The sequence below is a fragment of the Barbatula barbatula genome (assembly GCF_947034865.1).
Source record: "Barbatula barbatula genome assembly, chromosome: 9".
Classification (NCBI taxonomy): Eukaryota; Metazoa; Chordata; class Actinopteri; order Cypriniformes; family Nemacheilidae; genus Barbatula; species Barbatula barbatula.
In genome coordinates, this window is record NC_136772.1 from 12819774 (window position 1) to 12838850 (window position 19077).

Sequence of the window (19077 nt, forward strand, 5' to 3'; positions counted from 1 at the left end):
GTCGAGTTGAAACCCTGACACGAGTAACACATCGACGTGAACGTGATGCTGTAACTGACACGTTTTGTTCATCTTCACATTTCATTTGCCTCGCCCATTAATTGTATAAAGCGGGGACGATTCATCGCTCATTTCTCAGCGTGTGAACAGGTTGATATGCGCGACAGCCCTGTAAACAAACGACGAGACGCATCGAAGACTAAACAAACTACATTTCCCAGCATCACCGCTACGTCGCGCCGTGGCGTAAGTGCGAAGCGTCAGTCCGCTCGTACGTGACGTTCTCTTTCTGTTCGTCTTCTGGACGGTAATGGCGGCTTGCCGGGGATCCTCGTCCAAATGGTTTTTCACCCGGGAGCAGCTCGAAACCACCCCGTCCCGCCGCTGCGGAATGGAGCCAGACAGAGAGTTGTCGTATCGACAACAGGCCGCAAATCTAATTCAGGACATGGGTCAGAGACTAAACGTGTATCCTTCAGACGCGCTGATCAACAGCAGGCCTGATTTGGTCTCACTTTTACTGTTTGAGTTGCTGTGTTATCTGTAATCTTAAGTGATTTCGGTGATATTTGTTACCTGAATATCTGTAATATCTATGGAATTCCTCAATTGTCGACAAAACCCAGATCTACACAGCGCGTGTTTGTCTCTTGCGTGGGCGCAATCTGTACTGTTGATACTTGTACACTTTGTGTACACACGCGACCCATCCCTTTGTAATTTCACTTGTGTGGTCGAAATCCCAAATTTCGTGTTTTTTGGTTATGCCTGTCTACGTTGAGTTGCATCCGTAGCTCAGGCGCGTTACAGCGATCAGCTCTCGTGCGTTGGATGTGTGATGTGAACGGCGCGCCAACAGGCCAGTTTCTGGACATGAGAAGGCACTTCCGTTCCCCACTATTGTCGAGATAACGTTACGTGTGATGTCATAGTTTCATTTTCCTTTTTTGCTCAAATTATGTTTGGATTATTTGTCAAACAGCGTTTTATTGCTAGTTAAGTGCGTCATTGTTCGTTATAATTAAATTTTCCTTGATTCTAAACATCAGTTCTCAACTCACAATAAATACTGCCATTGTTTACATGCACAGATTTTATATGTACCACTCTTTCACCAAATTCCACAGAAATGTAAGTCTGTCTCTGCTTTTTTCAATCGTATGATATTAACCTATCCTTAGTGTAAGGAAGGTTGCTGTCAGTGGAATTTATAGTGTAGTTTCCTCAGTTCACTTTTAATCCAAATTTAACTGAAACCATCTCAGCCAAACTCTGACGTAGTTTGTTCCTTCACATTGAATGAATGAAATGTAAAAGGGGCACTCTAGTACACAAGAATATAAGTAAACTTGTATTTAATATCCTAAATTGAATAACATGGTGGTTGTTTGTAATATCTAGTTCATTCCGCTGTATTTTTTCAATCCACAGACCATCTCCCCAACAACATTATTTCTGGCTGCAAAAGTTGAAGAGCAACCCCGGAAACTTGAGCATGTCATTAAAGTAGCACATGCATGTTTAAATCCCCAGGAACCTCCACTGGATACAAAGAGTAATGTAAGTCCACTGGATACAAAGAGTAATGTAAGTCTGGGGAATTCGGGGTATTGTTGTTTTTTATTTTCTGCATCACTTCCCTGTGTGTTTTTGTCACACTGGGTAATAATCACTCCACGAGAGTGTTTTGATTCTGCCTCCACAGAATCAGTTAATGGCATCTAGTGTGTCAGTCCTGGGGTAGTTATAAACACTGTGTCCCACTCCCTCCTGAATTAAAAAAGTATTCTTGAGGGCACCAATTTGTAAAAAAGCATTCGTTATGCGGCAAACGTTGCCTGTAAATATTTTTGAAAGGGACATGATTTCAGCCAGAGTGGCTGAATAGAGTTCTGTCTATTGGTTAAGGAAACAGAAAAGACACATTACAAGCATCATGTAATGATTGTCTATTGAACTTCAGGCATACCTCCAGCAAGCTCAAGAGCTGGTGATACTTGAAACCATAGTGCTGCAGACTTTAGGTAAGTACTGTATGTAAGGAGGTTACATTTAACTATAAGAGTGAACAAGGAAGGCTTGCTTACTGTGGGTCACCTTTTGAAACCATTAAGGATTTTGAATGGGGAAAAAAGCGAATGTAGCTCCAAAAGGAGACACATTTGCGCTCATAGAGTGGCAATGTTTTTGGACTGTTGGTTTCAAGGCTTGATGCAAATTCAATTGTATGTTACTTTGCAACAAGAAACATGGAAATCATTCATTCTGCATTGTTGTATTTAACTAATGCATGATTTTTGTACATGTTTGACAGGCGTTGAAGTGCATTTTTGCCAATCGGTTATGAATGAAATTCATGTGCTTTATATTGCAGGCTTTGAAATAACAATTGAACATCCACACACTGATGTGGTGAAATGTTCCCAGCTAGTGCGAGGTATAGACTTCATACGTTCTCTACGACACCTTAATCCCTGTTAGATATAAAACACTGCTGACTTGTATTTTAAATCAAACTTTTTGCTTTTGAACTATGGCTAAGCATGCAGTGCAATGAGAGGTAACCAATGACCAAGCGTAATAAGGTTGGTTTGACTCGCTCTCAAACTTACGCATCTCTTTCTGTCTCTTTTGTTTCACAGCGAGCAAGGATCTGGCACAGACTTCCTATTTCATGGCTACCAACAGGTTGTTATCCAGAACCTCATTTGTTGCACTGTGACTGCACACTATAGCTTCCTTAACTGCAGGTTACCCTACTAGTGTCCAACACCCTCCTCGCACCGGTGGCTACTGGGAGGCCCCCCCTCCCAAACATGCCCTCAGAGTGGGGCGCGGAGGGGGTTCGGCGACACCTGCCCCGGTTGCAGTGCGGTGTATTGTACGGGGGATTATTGTTGGCACAGAGGGGTTGAATGCACAATGTGAAGTGTAGTGGTGCTCTTGAACCTCACGTTTGCTCGGTTACAGAAGTGCATTTGTCTAAAAAAGACACTTTGGTAGCCTGAATAGCAGCTAAAGATTACACAGATGTAAGCATTACATAGAAGTTCTCACGGTAAGTACCCCAACCCCTTTGTTTTTTCCTATGATTTTGTTATTCTCAAAGTTAAAATGAACATTTGTTTTCGGTCACAGTTTTTGTATTTAGATTATGTAGATACATTTTTGTTTGTCAACCAGTGCCTGGCTTGATTTTAAGATTAAGACATCTCTTTTGTTTGGATTGTGGTGTAGTTACGTGTTTATGCAACCCATTAAGGACCTGTTTAAAAATGTAAAAGACTCAAAAGATCAAATTAATTTTCCATTGGCTGTGGATTTTTATAGATATGATAAACTCTAAAAGACTTCTGGTGTCAGATGCGAGACAAAATTTCAGGTGAAAAGGGTCCTTAAGGGGCAATATCTCCATAATCATTTACTCGTTTTGGAAAATATTCTTTTGTGTCCGTTCCCCCCCATTTTTGTAGTTTTTTTTCTTCATTTAGTGTTAGGTTGTCTTTAGTATTTGTACCCTTGTTTATGTAGGGAGACTGCAGAAATGTCTGAACATGGGACTGGAGCATTATGTGTACAATGTAGCCTGTTGAGAGCTGAACGTTTAAAGATGGTCATGTAATTTACAGTTTTACAGCTGTTAAGTGTGAAATCGTTTTGCTCTTAATTTTTCCTTCTTTTGAATATAGGATCCGTGTCTTGAAAATATATATATATATATATATATATTATAGCATCTATCTTTGTTGTATAAATATTTGAATACTCCACTAAGCCCATGTCCAAGCATTGATTCTTTTCTATGGCATACGGTTACCATCCAGCTTTTGACTTAGGTTTTGTTTTGTTGGTTATTTATTTAAAATTTAAGTAAAACATCATTTTGGTAATGTTAGTATTTAGATAGCGGAATGCTTGATTTTTACTAGCTTTGTTACGTGTTCTTTTTGCAGTTTGTAAAGCAGAGCAAATGCATCCCTTTCACGTACATTAAAATATTATAAAATTGATTTTTTTTTTAGATGATCAGAACAAGCACATTATGAGACCTTTTTGTTTTGCATGGACTGGTAGAGATGGATGGTAACCATATGCTTGTGTGCTTTATTCTGTTGACGGCAGGTCTTTACACCTGTTAATAAATCAAAGCTTTGTTTATTTTACTTGTATTCTGTGTACACTTGATTATGAGTAACATCCCTGATGTATTTTTCTTGCACAGATTTGATTTTATAATTAACACAATTTTACAATCTATTCTACAATTTAAATGATTGTTTGTAAAGGTGTAGTTCATTGAAAGATTAAAAGTCTGCCATCATATCCTCCCCATGTCATTTCAAATTTGTCTGACTTTCTTTCTTCTGCAGAACACAAAAGAAGATATTTTGAAGAATGTTGGTAACTAAACAACAGAGGTACCCATCCACTTGCATTGATTTTGTGTCTACACAATAGAAGTGAATGGGTACCGCTGTTGTTTGTTACCAACATTCTTTTAAATATCTTATTTTGTGTTCTGCAGAAAAAAGTAATACAGGTTTGAAATGACAGAATTTTAGTTTTTGGGTGAACTGTCCCTTTAATTGTTGTTGTCTCATGCCTTTCAGTTTACACCCATTCAATCTCTCGACCTACAGGTACTATATAAAAGATGAGCGGTAGATTTGATTGTCCTTTTTTAATCCTCTTTTGTGGTGTATTCAACATTTTTGAATTTTTTATAATAGTATTGCCTTGGTCTTATTTCGTTAACACCTATCAAATGTAGAACATAGTGTCTTCTAAAAGTCTGCTTTCTGGTGTTTGGTGCATCACTGGTGACACTGAATGTGAAATTGACAATACATTTTATCCTGCAAAGATTAACTGTGCAGGCAAAATTTTAAAGCAGTTACTCATAATCTAGGAGTTCTTTTGTTTGGCTTTGCTTATATATTTATGATGTAAAACATTCCATCTCTTCAGCAGGTAATCGCTTTATTCTTTCTTTGTCGTTTTTCTCTTTTCTTTTTTCTCCATGACATGCTGCTCTTGCAGTCTGCACCTCACCACCTTCTGCCTACAGTACAAGCCCACTGTCATTTCCTGTGTCTGCATTCACCTGGCATGCAAGTGGTCTAACTGGGAGATCCCCGTTTCCACTGATGGAAAGCACTGGTGGGAGTATGTGGACAGCTCAGTTACACTTGAGCTTCTGGATGGTATGTGATATAATTTGATCATAAACGGGTTCCGCTGGCTTGTTTGGGAATTGTGTTTGAAATCTCCCTCAGCTGCCCAGGAAAGCTCATTGGACACTTGTGTTGTAGAACTGACCAACGAGTTTCTGCAGATTCTGGAGAAGACACCCAGCAGGTTGAAGAGAATTCGTAACTGGAGGGTAGGCATTATGACGAAATATAATACTATTATTAAATGTCATGCATTTAGTGTCTTATGTGATTTCAAATGATTCCTCTTTTTAATTCTAGGCTACACAAGCTGCTAAGAAGCCCAAAGGTGATGGTCAGGCCTCCGACAGCAGCTCTTCAGCTGGGCCCTCATCCCAGGACTCATCCTTGATGGATGCTTTACCTGGTGTCTCCTCCAATACAGCCTTCCCCAAAGCCTCCACGTCTTTTCCGGTGACCTTGCCAGGCAACCCAAGCAGCAGTCTTTCTCTTGATTCCATGGCCAACATGCAGGGAACCGCATACATGTACACCACCCCCAGTGACTGGCCTCAGGACCAAATGCGTTCAGACCTGTATTCTGTCAAACAGCTTCCCCCACACTCCTCTATGCACCCACACCGGCCTGACAAAAGCGCAGAGTTTAACCCTGCGAAACACGAACATAAAGCCAGTGGTGGGGCAAAACATCAGGCCGCGATCAACCCACCATCTGTGCCAATCCCTCAGAAAATGTCTCTGGACAAGTACAGGGAGAAACATGCTGCTGACCTGGCAGGACAGAAACGCCGGCAAGACCAGCAGAATGCGGAGATTGAGCTTAGGGATGTGTATGGCGCTCCGGCAGAACACCGTAAGCACCTGCCCCAACATTCTCATGGGCAGCAGGGATTGAGCAGCAGTGCTGGAGTCGCCACCTCCTCGCCCTTGAAGATGAAGCTGCCCGTCCCGGGGCAGGATAAAGGGGACAAGCGGGAGAAGGTACAGAGCTCCTTAAAACTCCGCCTTCCTGTCCCCTCCCAGAGTGAGAAGGGGGGGTCGACTAAGGAGGAGCTTAAAATGAAAATTAAGATGTCTTCCGAGCGGCACAGCTCCTCCGACGAGGGTGTCGCAAAGAGCAAACATTCCAGCCCGCTTGTGAGCAAGGAGAAACACAGAGACCACTCGACCCATCGACATCACCACAAACACGGCCACTCCCACACACACAGCGGAAATGGCAGGAGCGGCCTCGATGCGTCTGCTGGTTCTTCCCTTCGGAGCCCGGTTGGTCCCACTGCCGACGGTGCAAGCTCGGCTTCCAGCGCTGGTTCCACGCGTAAGAGGTTGAACCTCGAAGCCAGCCACAATCACCACTCCAAAAAGAGCAAAAGCTCCAAGGGCGGCGCAGGTAGTTCCACTCTTTGTTCCTCTGTTCAGCAGTGTCTCATCTCACAACTTTGTTCTTAACCTTCCCTTCCCCCCTCCCCCTGTCACATACCAGGTGGGCTACGGACTTCTCAGCACCCTAGTGAAACTGGACAGGATGCCAGTGGAGAGCCACGGCCTTGAGGGTGCGCCGGCCCGAGCTAATGGTCACCACACAGACTACAAAAATACTTTTGACATGCTTGATTTGCTGTTAAGTGCCCGAGTAATGAACTCTTGAACCTATAGGAAAAGAATATAAAGATGTAAAAGAAAAACCAAGCATATTTCTCTTTATTACGGAGAAAATAATCAGGAATGTCAATGAAAAAAGAGTAAGAGAAAGAAAATAAAAATGCTTCCCGATCTTCTGGCAGTTCGGTTCAGTCTAGGCATCGCTCTGTGCTGCTTCATCCTCACTATTCCCTCATGAGCAGTTGGTTTGTGTGCGTGAGCCGGTCAATGAGTGCTAGTCCAAGAAGAAACATTTATCTTGTAAAGAGTGAAGTGTTATTCCCCCAAAGTGATTATTTATAGAGCATTTAAAAGACTGAAAGCAGCCTCTAATATGACTGATGCTCTCATTTGTTTGAATGCAATCAAGCATGTTTAAGTTCCATAGTTCTTTGGATGTTTCATTTTCCCATTTGAGTCCTTCAATTTGAGTATATCATAAAGGGGATGATGTCAAGTTTTTTTCAGAGCGTTGAGAAAAATTCACATACATTTTTGTATGTTAAAAGCTGTACCATAACTTCTCAGGGTGGAGCTGCTTGTATAATATATATATACATGTATATATAGGGGGTAGATTTTGTGACTCAGTGTTAGAATCTATTGTTGGCATTTCTAGTGGCATCCTTCCAGCAATGTTCTCTTGAACTGATGTTCCTGCACGGATGGAGTGAACTACCAGGCAATCCACACTCCGCCAGTTTACCTGGCATGTTGTCAGAGGCTGTGAAATATGTACCTTTTTTGACCTTCAAGCTGGATGCCAAAGTGCAAGCAGAGTTTTTCGAAGTTTACATAACCTTCGCTGTGAAGTGCATTTAATATATTTCTTAGCTTGAAGCAGTAGCCTTCTGTGCAACTCTGTAAACCAATAACAATTACCATATAGGTGGGTGAGAATGGTTTTACGATTACAGGGTTGACCCAAAGAGTTGGGCTTTCAGAGGTAACATTATTTCTGAGAAAAAGATGAATGGTGATTATTTTGAGTGTGAAGCTAGGGGTAAATGAGGCCTGCATTGTAAAAACAATGGAATAAGGCAAGTAAAACTGTTGGCACTTAATTTTTTTATTTTATTTGTCTTTCCCCCCCTTTTATTTAGATTTAATAATAAACTCCATGGTTTCCACTACATTAACCTCAGTCTTTGTGTATATGTGATCATTTATTGTGTTGAACATAATATTATTTACCTTTTTTATGCAATTTTATAAATGACATTTTGCCTATATTATTGACCGTTATTGTAGTGTCACCAAATCAGTTTGATTTGTATCGTTGTTTTGATACAACGTCTTTCACTTTAAAAAGGAAGAACAGAAAGCTTAGTTAACAGTCCTTTTACATGCTTGACTGTGATGAGAGATGAATGGATGTCTTAGCAGCTCCTTTGCAGATGGTCGTTCACTTGGATCTCTGCAAAGAAAACCGGTTTTAAAAAAAGAACTGCAGCGAATCTTTTTTTGTAAATGTTTTATGAAATTTCTACACTTTTAATGTACTTCAGTTAGAAAATATTTTTAAAACAAAGATATAAAACGCTTGTATAAACGCTTACCTGGTTAAGCAAGCCTGGACAAAGTCTATAGCATTTGTAGAGAACTCATTAGGCAGAGAAGGCATCAAGCCCTTTCGAGCCCCGATGTAAAACAGGGCCGCCATCTTTGCCATGTGTGCCAAGGGTGGCTTTCCTGTGGCCATTTCAAACATAGTGCAGCCAATGCTCCAAATGTCTGATTTCCGTCCATGGCCTGTCTCATTGATCACCTCAGGTGCCATCCAGTATGGGGTACCATGCATAGATTTCAAAAGGTCACCCTTACTTCCACTCAAAGTCAGACAGTTCAGTCGGCGAGCGCAACCAAAGTCAATTAGCTTGACTACTCCAGTGGGCATGAGCATGATGTTGTTCCCTTTCAGGTCCCTGTGGATGACTCTGTTAGCGTGAAGATAGGCAACCCCCTCTAGAATCTGTCGGGTGTATAAGGCGAACACTTTCTCGGGCAGCGGTCCAAATCTGCCCAATATACTAGCAATGGAACCACCTGGGACATACTCCATGAAGATGCATACAATGCTCTCAGATAGAGCTGTGCCCAAGAAACCAACAATGTTAGCGTGTTGAAGGTTCTGAAGAAGATCCACTTCTCTCTTCAGTCGATCGTACTCTTTTTCTGCAATCTCTGAAGTTGAAGCATCTAATACTACTTGTTTGACTGCGATCAGTTGACCTTGACTAGTTAACCCACAGTACACCTGCATTATAGGCAGATGAAGATACAGAACACAATGAAAACTTTATTCTTTGTTGGAGAATACGTTGTATCAGGTTTCTTTACAGAGGTTTATATTTTGTGTTTCATTAGTATTAAAGGAATAGTTCATTTCCAAACAATCTGTTATCATTTATTCATCATCATGTCATTCAAAACCTGCATATGACTTGAATGATCTCAGTGTTGTTTGGTTACCACCATTCTATAGGATATCTTTTTTGTTCTGCAGAAGTCGTACAGGTTTGTAATGACATGAGGATGAATATGTTAGTTTTTGGGTGAACTGTAAATTAGAATCAAGACACCTACTGTTCCAAAGGCTCCTTTCCCCAAAACTTCTCCTTTTCTCCACGTGATAGCTGCATCAGCTGAACACGATCTCTGAGCATATTTCAGTTCACCTGAGGAAATGTCCTGACAGACGACAGAAACTTAACATAATGGTTCATTGGACATTAAAGTCGGTTGTATTTTCAAGTTAAATATCTTTTTGCAGTTCACCTCATTTAACAGTTTCTTAAATTTTGAAGGCAAGCCATTACTAAACTCCTTGCCCTCTTCCTTTTCACTCTCATGTGTTTCAGCTTCTCTTTGCTCCAGTGATATTAAACCCTCTGCCAAAGACCGGAGCAAGTCATCTGTGAGAGGTCCATCACCCACCTCCTCTAGAAACTTCTGATATACATGTGATACTGTTCTGTCACTTGTCCATGTGTTGATCAGAGGTTGTGCTGGAAGTCTGCTCATGCTTGACATTTCAGGTTCACCCGTGGTACCTAAATTATTTGGAGTCTGTGGCTCTTTATATGTTGTAGAGTGAACGAGGTGTGCTTCTGAACTTCTTACTGAACTATTTTGTTGGGGAATATTTGGTTTGGAGAAAGTGTTTGAAATAACTTCTTCAATCACTGACAGTATGGGACTGATATGTCTTTTAATAACCCAACTTGAAAAATCCTTGCCATCCTCTTCAGTAAATGGCATTTTGGAATTATCTTGCTCTGCCTCGTAATCTGAAGTGACGTTGTGACATTTATTCTCTGAAAGAGATAAATGCTTTTTTATCCGTTTTGGAACATTATCCCTTCTCTTGTGTTGCCTGCATTTAGCCCGACAGGTTCTTCCAGATTGAGATTCCTTGAGTTTTCTTCTGTTAACTTCTGTTGTTTTTTGCCCTCTTTGTTTTCCACTGATTTTTCCTTTAACTTGAAGTGCTGTATGGCCCGGTTTGATTTTCTCGGCTGAATTGTCCGCTCTAAGATTTTCATAAACTGGAGTCGCAAACATTTCATAAATCGTTGGACCTTCATCGTTCTGACTGATCTTTAGAAACATGTCGTTGTATGTGACGTGGTCCACAGCAGATTTAGCTCGCAGTGTTGCTCCTGACACTGGCTTTTTGGATGGTCCTGCACTTCTCAGATCTCTGTGAAATTGCTTTTGACTGTTAAAGCTTGCTTTCTTGTCATCACAACTCAACCTTGTGTCTTGGCGAGTTTCAGAGACCCTCTTTGTGGTTGTGACTTCATCTGGTTTTTTGCAAGCTGATGATGTCATCCTTGGCAAACATGATTTGTTCGGGGTCTCTGCGGCAATAACTACACATGAGGGCTTGTTTTCTCTGAGCCTCACCTTGGAGTGAATTGGTGAAGTTATCCTGGTGCTTGTAGTTTTAGCAGTACTCGGATTTCTGTATGCCAAAATATTGAATGACTGATTTGTGTGAAAAGATGCTTTGCATTTTCTGTCATTTCTTTTGATGGCCTTTACTGGTTTGCTCTTTTCATGTAGAATTTGATCTATTACAAATTCTCTGAGGTCCTTTTCGTCGGAATTAACACAAGTTCCATTATCTCTTGGTTGTGAAGCTGTGCTGCTCGGTTCATTGGGATATGAGTCAATATTTTGAGACTCTTTCTGAAGTTCCTCACAGTTTGCACTTGTTTTGGAGACATTCCTCACTTCATCATCTACCTGTCTATCAATGATTGATCTGATAGGTGTGTTATCTTTTCTATCATCTGAAATGATAATGTCTTTGATTCTTTCAGAACTGTTCAAATCTTGAAAATCCAAATGAGATACCAATTCCAGTTCCCTGATTATTGTGTATGTCTCTTGAGGAACATTCTCCTCCTCTTCTTGGCTGCTACTGCTGCAGGAATGACTCTCCTCACTGCCTGCTGTGTTGCTTCTGGATCTTCTAAAGGATAGTCTGGGGATCCTTTCCACTTTTCGTCTGCACTCGGATGAGAACGGGAAGGTGCTTGGTGGTTTTATAGGTGGTGGGTGCTCAATACTTGTAGTGGCAGGGACATTTCTATATCTACAGTCGAGAGGCACAAGATGTTTCGGTGTTCTTAACATGGTTGGTAGTGTCATCTGGTAAAACGCAACAATAAAAATTTTAAATGCCTGGGTTTAAGTTTTTGTGTCATAAGAAAAGGATATTTGCTTTTCTTACCTTTTGTGTGATAACTTTATCCTCTGTATCGGCACATCTAAGCCCTGTAGTTCATTGAAACGTGTTCAGCATATACAATACTTTCTCTTTATGAGGTTCATTTTAATCACATTAACTTTAATTCAATGAGAACACAATACCCAAGACTCCTAACCCCATCTCAGACTGTCTATCTCTGTTGCTGAGCATGTGAGGAGACAGCCCAGTTGATCTTTACATTTTAATATCTTGGAAAAACCTTAAAATGTATTATGACAATTTAATACCTGGGATTATGATATTTTAAAATAATTTCGTCCCTTACATTAACTCGAACTCTGGGTGATACAAGTTGTCTTTTAATCATACTGCTAACAGACTTTTGGACTGTGGGTCATTTTAATGTTCTTGCACAAGAACACCAATAAAGCTAGTTAACTTGCAAGCCTTAAAAACACTGGTGCACATACCTTCCATTATTCTGACACTTCAGTCTACTGTCACTTATTTTTGAATGCAAGGCTGGTTTGGGTTTTGTGCTCAGTTGAAATGTCACACTGTGTTAGTAAGCGTTTTTACAGCAACATTACTACTTACTGTTATGAATGTTAGCCCGTGCTTGCAGCAACAAACTTGCATCAAGAGCAGGTTCCATTAGTGTTGATGTCGACTTGCTGAGCTGGGTACAGTAAGGAGTAGGAAAAACTGGTACCGAAGAAGTCATTTTATGTGGTGCATGGAAGGGCCTTGTTTTTTCCCAGCTTTTTCTGCTGTACCATAGGCTGGGCAGGGATGAAGTGCGACTGTGTAAAAAGAATATGCATAAGCGACATTAATTTTACAATGTTCATTTACAAACATAAAAGAATGTTGCTAAGAAGTAAGGGCAAAGCACACAGGTTTTCTCAGTTCTCTGAATAATGGCACACACTGAAACCTCTCTGTTATGCTGATGACTGCTTGATCCTGTAACCAAACACCTCTGTACGGTCTTTGTGTAAGAAAATGAGAGCGTCACTGAATTGCTTTCGTACAGGCCAGATTGTTTGTATTTTATATTTGTACAGGTGTTGTTAAAGGGATTTCTTCATTTGTCATTGGCTCTCTTTGTTTATTCAAATGCTAATTTAGCTTGATTTAGGCTAACCTGCTCTGTTTCCTCTCATCACTGCTGTATCTTCTGATGGTTATCTTTGGCTCCATTAAACCCTCAGTGCAGATCCTGTTATCTGCAGACACACAAATTCACTTTGGGTGAAAAGGGCATTTGTAAAGCCCCCCCATGATCATCAGCTTACAGTGTACAGTAGTATAGATGTAATATATCTGTAATACAAATTCATTCAGAAGTTCTCCATTGTATCCAAATCTATAAAGGGACACAAAGACAGATATTTGGAAGAAGCAACTGACATTTCTGGAGCATCATTGACTACCATAGTATTTTGTTATTGTTTTTGTTCTGTTGAACATAAAATAAGATATTTCGAGGAATTAAGGAAAGGAAACAGTTATGGAGCACCTGACAACTATTTAAATGTTTCCAACCATGGCCCCAGAACTGCAGTTGCTAACATTCTTCCAAATATCTGTGTTTAACTCAAAAAGAAATGTATACAGGTTTGGAACAGCAAAAGGGTAATTCATGACAGAAGGTTGAACTTTTCTGAAATTTCCCACTTATAATGAAAAAAATCTGACTTGTACTGTTTTTTAACAGGTTTTAAATGTATTTTTAAAAGCGGTCATAAACGTTCAATTACAGAAAATACCACAAATATACTAGGAAAACATAATTTTTTATATTATTTCTGGCGCCTGAGCTGCCAGAACATTTCTGGTTTCTAAACAGGATTTTTTTACCGTTTATTTTGGAGAAAAACCGTCAAATTACAAAAAAGATTTCATTTATAACCCGACTAGTCCATTTTTGACCCAATGCTCTATTTAAACGAACCCATAATATTTTAGAGTTTTGTTGTTCTCCAATGCCTCCAAATCTATAAACCATTATCCAACATGTAAACAAAACTAACCCAGAAGCACTTCCTGTTTCAGTTTTTAACACATTTGAACACAAATAGTAGGAGAAAATACAACAAACAGAACACATCAACATGTCAAGATGTACAAAATATTGTACATTGGTAAGATGTATTTATAAGTATAAAAAGAGGAAAAGCATTTGTTGTTTATGTCTCTAAAATATTGAACTATGTATAACAAAATGAAACAATTGCGCAGAAAATGTCCTTAGTCACAATCCCAATATCCACTGTCTTTATTAGCAGGTGTGTTTGGTACAAATTGGAGCTAGACTCAACAGTCATTACACAAAAACATCACTTGATTAAGCAAAAATGTAGACACATCCATATAAACACATAGAAAATGTTTTACCTTTTTCAAATTATGCCTTTTGAAAAAGCCTCACCAAAACAAAGTACTTTACGGTCCTGCCTGAGTCTTGGGATAATCCTTATCTGCGAGTGTCAGTAAGGAAAGGTTCTCAGTTGACGACTGTAAAGACTCAATCAGTCGCTTAGAACAGAGAAGCCCAAAAAGCCAAGTCAGACACACCCCTAACATTGTCAGGGGTCTCTTGAGGGATAGGCTGAGAGTGTAAGATTGCATTGCAACCAATGAGCGTGTATGAAAGCCCAAAAGACACAGAGAGCCAGTGTCCTTCAGGAAAAAAACTGCAGGTGTTCCTCTGGCATTCTGTAATCTCTTCCTTTGGAGGAAAATAACCAATGATTTGTACAGTATAGTTGTTGACTCACCTTGGTTTATGTCTGCTTGGGCAACTTCAATCTTAGATGACTCTATCTGCATGAGAGAATTTCTTTATTTGTAGTGCATTGGATACACAATAATGAAACTAAATATGAAAATGTTTTTAACATTAAAAGTAGCCTTAACATAAGAAAACTGTTAAAACTATGAGCGTTTCTATTCCTTAAATACAATGACCTCTTACATTATAATGCATGACTATTCACCTGTTGACTACTGACCATCAGATCCATTTACATGGTTAACTAAGCAGCTGTTATGCCTGACAGCAGTGACTTAGGCTCAGCCAAACGGAGCACAATAAAAGGCTATAAAAATGTTGAGACTACATACTGTAAGTTCCATTTTATTGTCATGTAGTTACAATCCCACTGACATTACTACTACTTCATCCAGTTAGCAGAAATTTTGATACGTTTGCCTACTTTTGTTTTGTTTTTGTTCAAAGAAAATAGTTTACTGTAAGCTTAACTTCGCATTAGTAAGTAAAAGAGAGAGATTTAGAGACACCTGACCTTCATCTCAGGTGTGCAACAGTCACGTGTAGGAGAGCAGCTGGGGGATAGGGCTGGACTCCCAGGCCAATAACATTCCAAATACGTAAACACTGTTTCTCAAGAATACAATGGAAATACAAAAAAATGAGTTTGCACATTAGGAACATAAACACTAGTCTTATTGAAGTGCAACTGCGCACTTCACAATAAAGGTTTTTCAAAGGTTCTTTACAGAAATGCCATTTTCGGTTCCCCAAAGAAATTTTTTCTAACCCTTTAATATTTGAAGAACATTTCCTGATACAAATAACCTTTAGTTGAAAAGGTTCTTCTTTAGTTCTTCATGGACCCAAAGAATGGTTCTTTGGCATGGTTTAGTATTTGGTTTTTTTATTTCATGGTTTTTATTCGTACATAGTGGATACATTGGAATGTAAATAAATAAAAACTTTTACAACAATCATTTAAATACTGTTGCTAGTTTAAATACAAAGCAGCGTTTACCTGCTTGTGTCGCAGAATCTAGTATTCTGAGAAGTTCTTCTTTTTTAGAGCTCCTGATCTGAGAGATGTACCACAATGCAGTGTGATCTCTTTGGTCTATGATCTTTGTGTCACTGAAAAAGAGGAGGAGGTAAGTTAGTGATATTTATTCAAGCACTGTTTATTTATCTCCATTACTGTCTGGCATTCCTAATATTATAGGCCTATTTATTTATATTATTTATTAAATTAAGTGAAGATGGTTTACTTACACTGAAAGAGACATAAGTTCCTTCACCACTTCAACAGGCTGATGTTTCCATGGCAACTGCAGTCCCTCAAATAGATCCACATCTCTTACAGCCAGCATTAGAGGCGTCAGGCCATCTCTGTTCTGTTTATTAAAGTCCAGCAAGTCTGTCTGGGCCTGTGACACACAACCATGCATTGTTTGTTGAAATGCACTGCAGCTAAGTAGCTTTTTCCTTGAGGGGACAAAGGAAAATATCTTGTTCTCTCATGACAGTTGGCCAATACAGATCCACCAGAGAACTCCCTATGGAGTCTGAACTGCTTTGTCTGAACCTAGTGTTGTATCAAGGGGAAGTTGAAGTCTGAACTGCTCACCATCAGGTCCTGTAGACTGCAGAGGTCTCCCCTCCAGGCGGCATCTGAGAGCTGCATCTGGTGGGGTAAATCTCTGATCAAGACCGATAACATCTCCCCCTCAAATGCTGGCTGACTAAGATGAAGAGCTGTCTGGTTGCTATGGTTACAGAGGGTAGCATCTGCTCCTATTTCCAGAAGGAAACGCATCACCTGTGTTCACCGAGGGAGAAATTAGAACGAATCATTCACCGATGCATAGGATTGCATTATTCATGTCAACAAAATTTTAAGCAATATATTGCTACACGCAAGTCACCTACAGCGTTAGTTTTCATCATATCATCCCATTATATCATACCGTAGTAAGACCCATCCTGAAGGCACTAATAAGAGGAGTGCAGCCATCAGAATCATGTGGCAGGTCTATTTCGTCCCAGCAGTAGAGTCCTTGCTCCAGCCCCAACGTTACGGCCTCAATATCTTCCTTTAACAGAAGCTCCACAAGTCTGCTTCTTTCATGGCTCCCCATGCTTCGGTGTTCTAGAAGATCGACAAAAACATGTAATTTATCCAGTTATAGTGCGCTTAAAGGGATCGTAAACAAGATATTTTGGTGAACACAACATCAGACCGCATGAACTTCCATTGTATGGACATAAAAAAAGGAAAGACCATCATGAAATTGTTGTACTGTCCTTTTTAAGGTATGCTTGCCTTTCGATGTATTTTTAGCACTATGGGGAAAACTTCTGCTTTGTTGGAACCACGTGGTTGTGTTTGTCACAGTCATATATACATTGCAGTGCAATAAATGATCACAATACAGATTGAGCACGAGTTAGATTTGAGGTTCTTTACTTCTCAAATGAGAAGTTTAGTTTCTTCTTTATTGACAAGCTTACAAATTGTATAGTATCCAAATAATCATCGAATTTATTACTGAATAGAGACATACAAGAATATAACTTACTCATAAGAGATATTTATTAAGTTCATGTTGCACAAATCACTCTAGAATTTCACTAGACAAATTACTCGATGTTAAATAAGGTTTAATAAACAGCAGAAGCCTCTTGCTGTTATTTATATTTAATGTGTTAGACTCACCTGTCCCTGCCAGCTGTTTGTTGTCAAGCATCTGGATTTAAATTTTGCAGTTAAATGACCAAACAGTTCCTGTGTTTACGTCCTTGTGTTTTTAAGGGTCAACGCTTTGTCTTCATTGCGTCTTTATGCCTCAAGCAGCTTTGAGTTTACAGACTGTTGTCAGGGTGACAGAAGCTTTGGCATGAAAACAATGAACTGACTGCGAGTGCTTTGTTTTGGTTTTAAAAGGGGAGGTGTGTAGAAATGTCCATAGAAGCATTTGGTTGTTATGATGATGTGCACCATATCTTTCTCTAGAAAATTTATCATTTTATTACATTAAGACAAACACATAAACACTAGTGTTCTGCAGAAATACAAATATACCTGCTATGCAAATAGAGTTAAACATTGCAAAAGGTGAGTGTTTCTCATACAAACTTAAATAACAAGACAATGTCATATGTAAACAACTTCCAGGCATGCTCATTGCGTGTGTGTTTGTGCAGAAGGGTTCTGGTTGTCAGTTTTTGGGAGATTTATTTGCTGCGTTCCGAGATCACTTACAGTAAATGATCTATTAAAACTATAATTTGAACACTTTCTAGTAGGTACTAAAACAATACATTTTTAGATGATGCGTTGCATTTAAGGAAGCTAAGACAACCATTTACAAGTATTTTTAAACTTTATTGAAGAATGCTTGTGCTGTTTAAGGTGTGTAATGTCATGTCAAACATCTAAAAGCTTTTGTCAATCCAAAAGGCTTTATACTTAAGATTATTTGAAAAACATTAAACAGGACAAGAACAAGATTCATAATGCTAAAGAACAATTTTACAACAAAATGTCTAAACACTGTGCATTAGAAAAACCTGGCAAGAAAAAAAACTGAATGTAAACACACAGTATATACAGCCAGACAAAACTATTGTGTACAATGTTCAACACCACGAATAATAATAATGTAAAACATACAACATCTGAAACTACCTGTTTGATAAATAAAGGCAAACAATTTGTTATGAAAGCAGCATTTTGTATTTAATAAAATGCAACTGCCAGACCAAACTATTGTAGAGACATTATACAATGTACAACCACGACCTCTAGTGCACGCTGCGGAAACTTCCAATATTAATAACAGTAAAACACAGGCCTACAACATCTGAAAAAACCTGCAAATTGATGAACTGATACTGACCTTTAAGATATGCTGGCCTTTCGATGTATTTTTAGCTCTATGGGGAAAACTTCTGCTTTGTTGGGACCACGTGGTTGTGTTTGTGACAGTCATATATACATTGCAGTGCAGTAAATTATCACAACACAGCTTGAGCATGAGTTAGATTTTAGGTATTTTAATCTCAAATAATTAGAACATTTTATTTTATTGTACTTACTTTGTTCTTTATTGACAAGCTTAAAAATTTATACATTTCATATTGCAAAAATGACACTTCACAAGACAAATTACTCAATATTTAATAAGGTTTAATAAACAGCAGAAGCCTCTTGCTGTTTTTTAAATGTAATGAACAAGATTCATAATGCTAAAGAACAATTTCTAGAAACAAAATGTCTAAACACTGTGCATTAGAAAAACCTGGCAAGAAAACACACAGTACACACAAGACAAAACTATTGTAGATGTGTACAATATTCAACACCACGACCTCTATTGTACATTGCGGAAACATTCAATAATAATAACAGCAAAATAACAGCATTTTGTATTTATTAAAATGCAACTGCGAGACCAAACTATTGTAGAGACATTATACAATGTACAACACCACGACCTCTAGTGCACGCTGCTTGCAGTTCCAATATTAATAACAGTAAAACACAGGCCTACAACATCTGAAACAACCTGTTTGATACATAAAAGCCATTCACAATTTGATATGAAAGCAGCGTTTTGTTAAAAAAATGCAACTTCCAGACCAAAATGCACTTTTAACTCATGGATAAATTATCTGATAAAAATGATTTACAATCTTTTTTTAAATGTCTCAAGTGCTAAACATTTGACTATAGGATAATATGTAGGTATTGTAGGGGACAAGCA

At 39.0% G+C, this 19077-nt stretch overlaps 1 protein-coding gene across 9 annotated transcripts; it reads left to right on the forward strand.

The window, feature by feature from the left end:
- Positions 1 to 133: 133 nt before the first annotated feature.
- ccnt2a (cyclin T2a) lies at positions 134 to 7950 on the forward strand. 9 transcript variants are annotated; one of them, XM_079463704.1, is made up of 11 exons: positions 134 to 468; positions 1050 to 1131; positions 1432 to 1560; positions 1964 to 2024; positions 2375 to 2437; positions 2543 to 2560; positions 2643 to 2688; positions 5041 to 5204; positions 5313 to 5383; positions 5475 to 6564; positions 6658 to 7950. In XM_079463704.1, the coding sequence occupies exons 1-11, from the start codon at positions 311 to 313 to the stop codon at positions 6723 to 6725; spliced, it is 1950 nt and encodes a 649-aa protein (XP_079319830.1). In that variant the 5' UTR covers positions 134 to 310; the 3' UTR covers positions 6726 to 7950. The 9 variants fall into 9 exon arrangements, 8 of the variants coding, with proteins under 8 accessions (XP_079319830.1, XP_079319829.1, XP_079319828.1 ...); XM_079463698.1 differs by having other exon boundaries at positions 232 to 468; positions 1432 to 1587; positions 5277 to 5383; XM_079463701.1 differs by having other exon boundaries at positions 242 to 468; positions 1432 to 1587.
- Positions 7951 to 19077: the final 11127 nt, after the last annotated feature.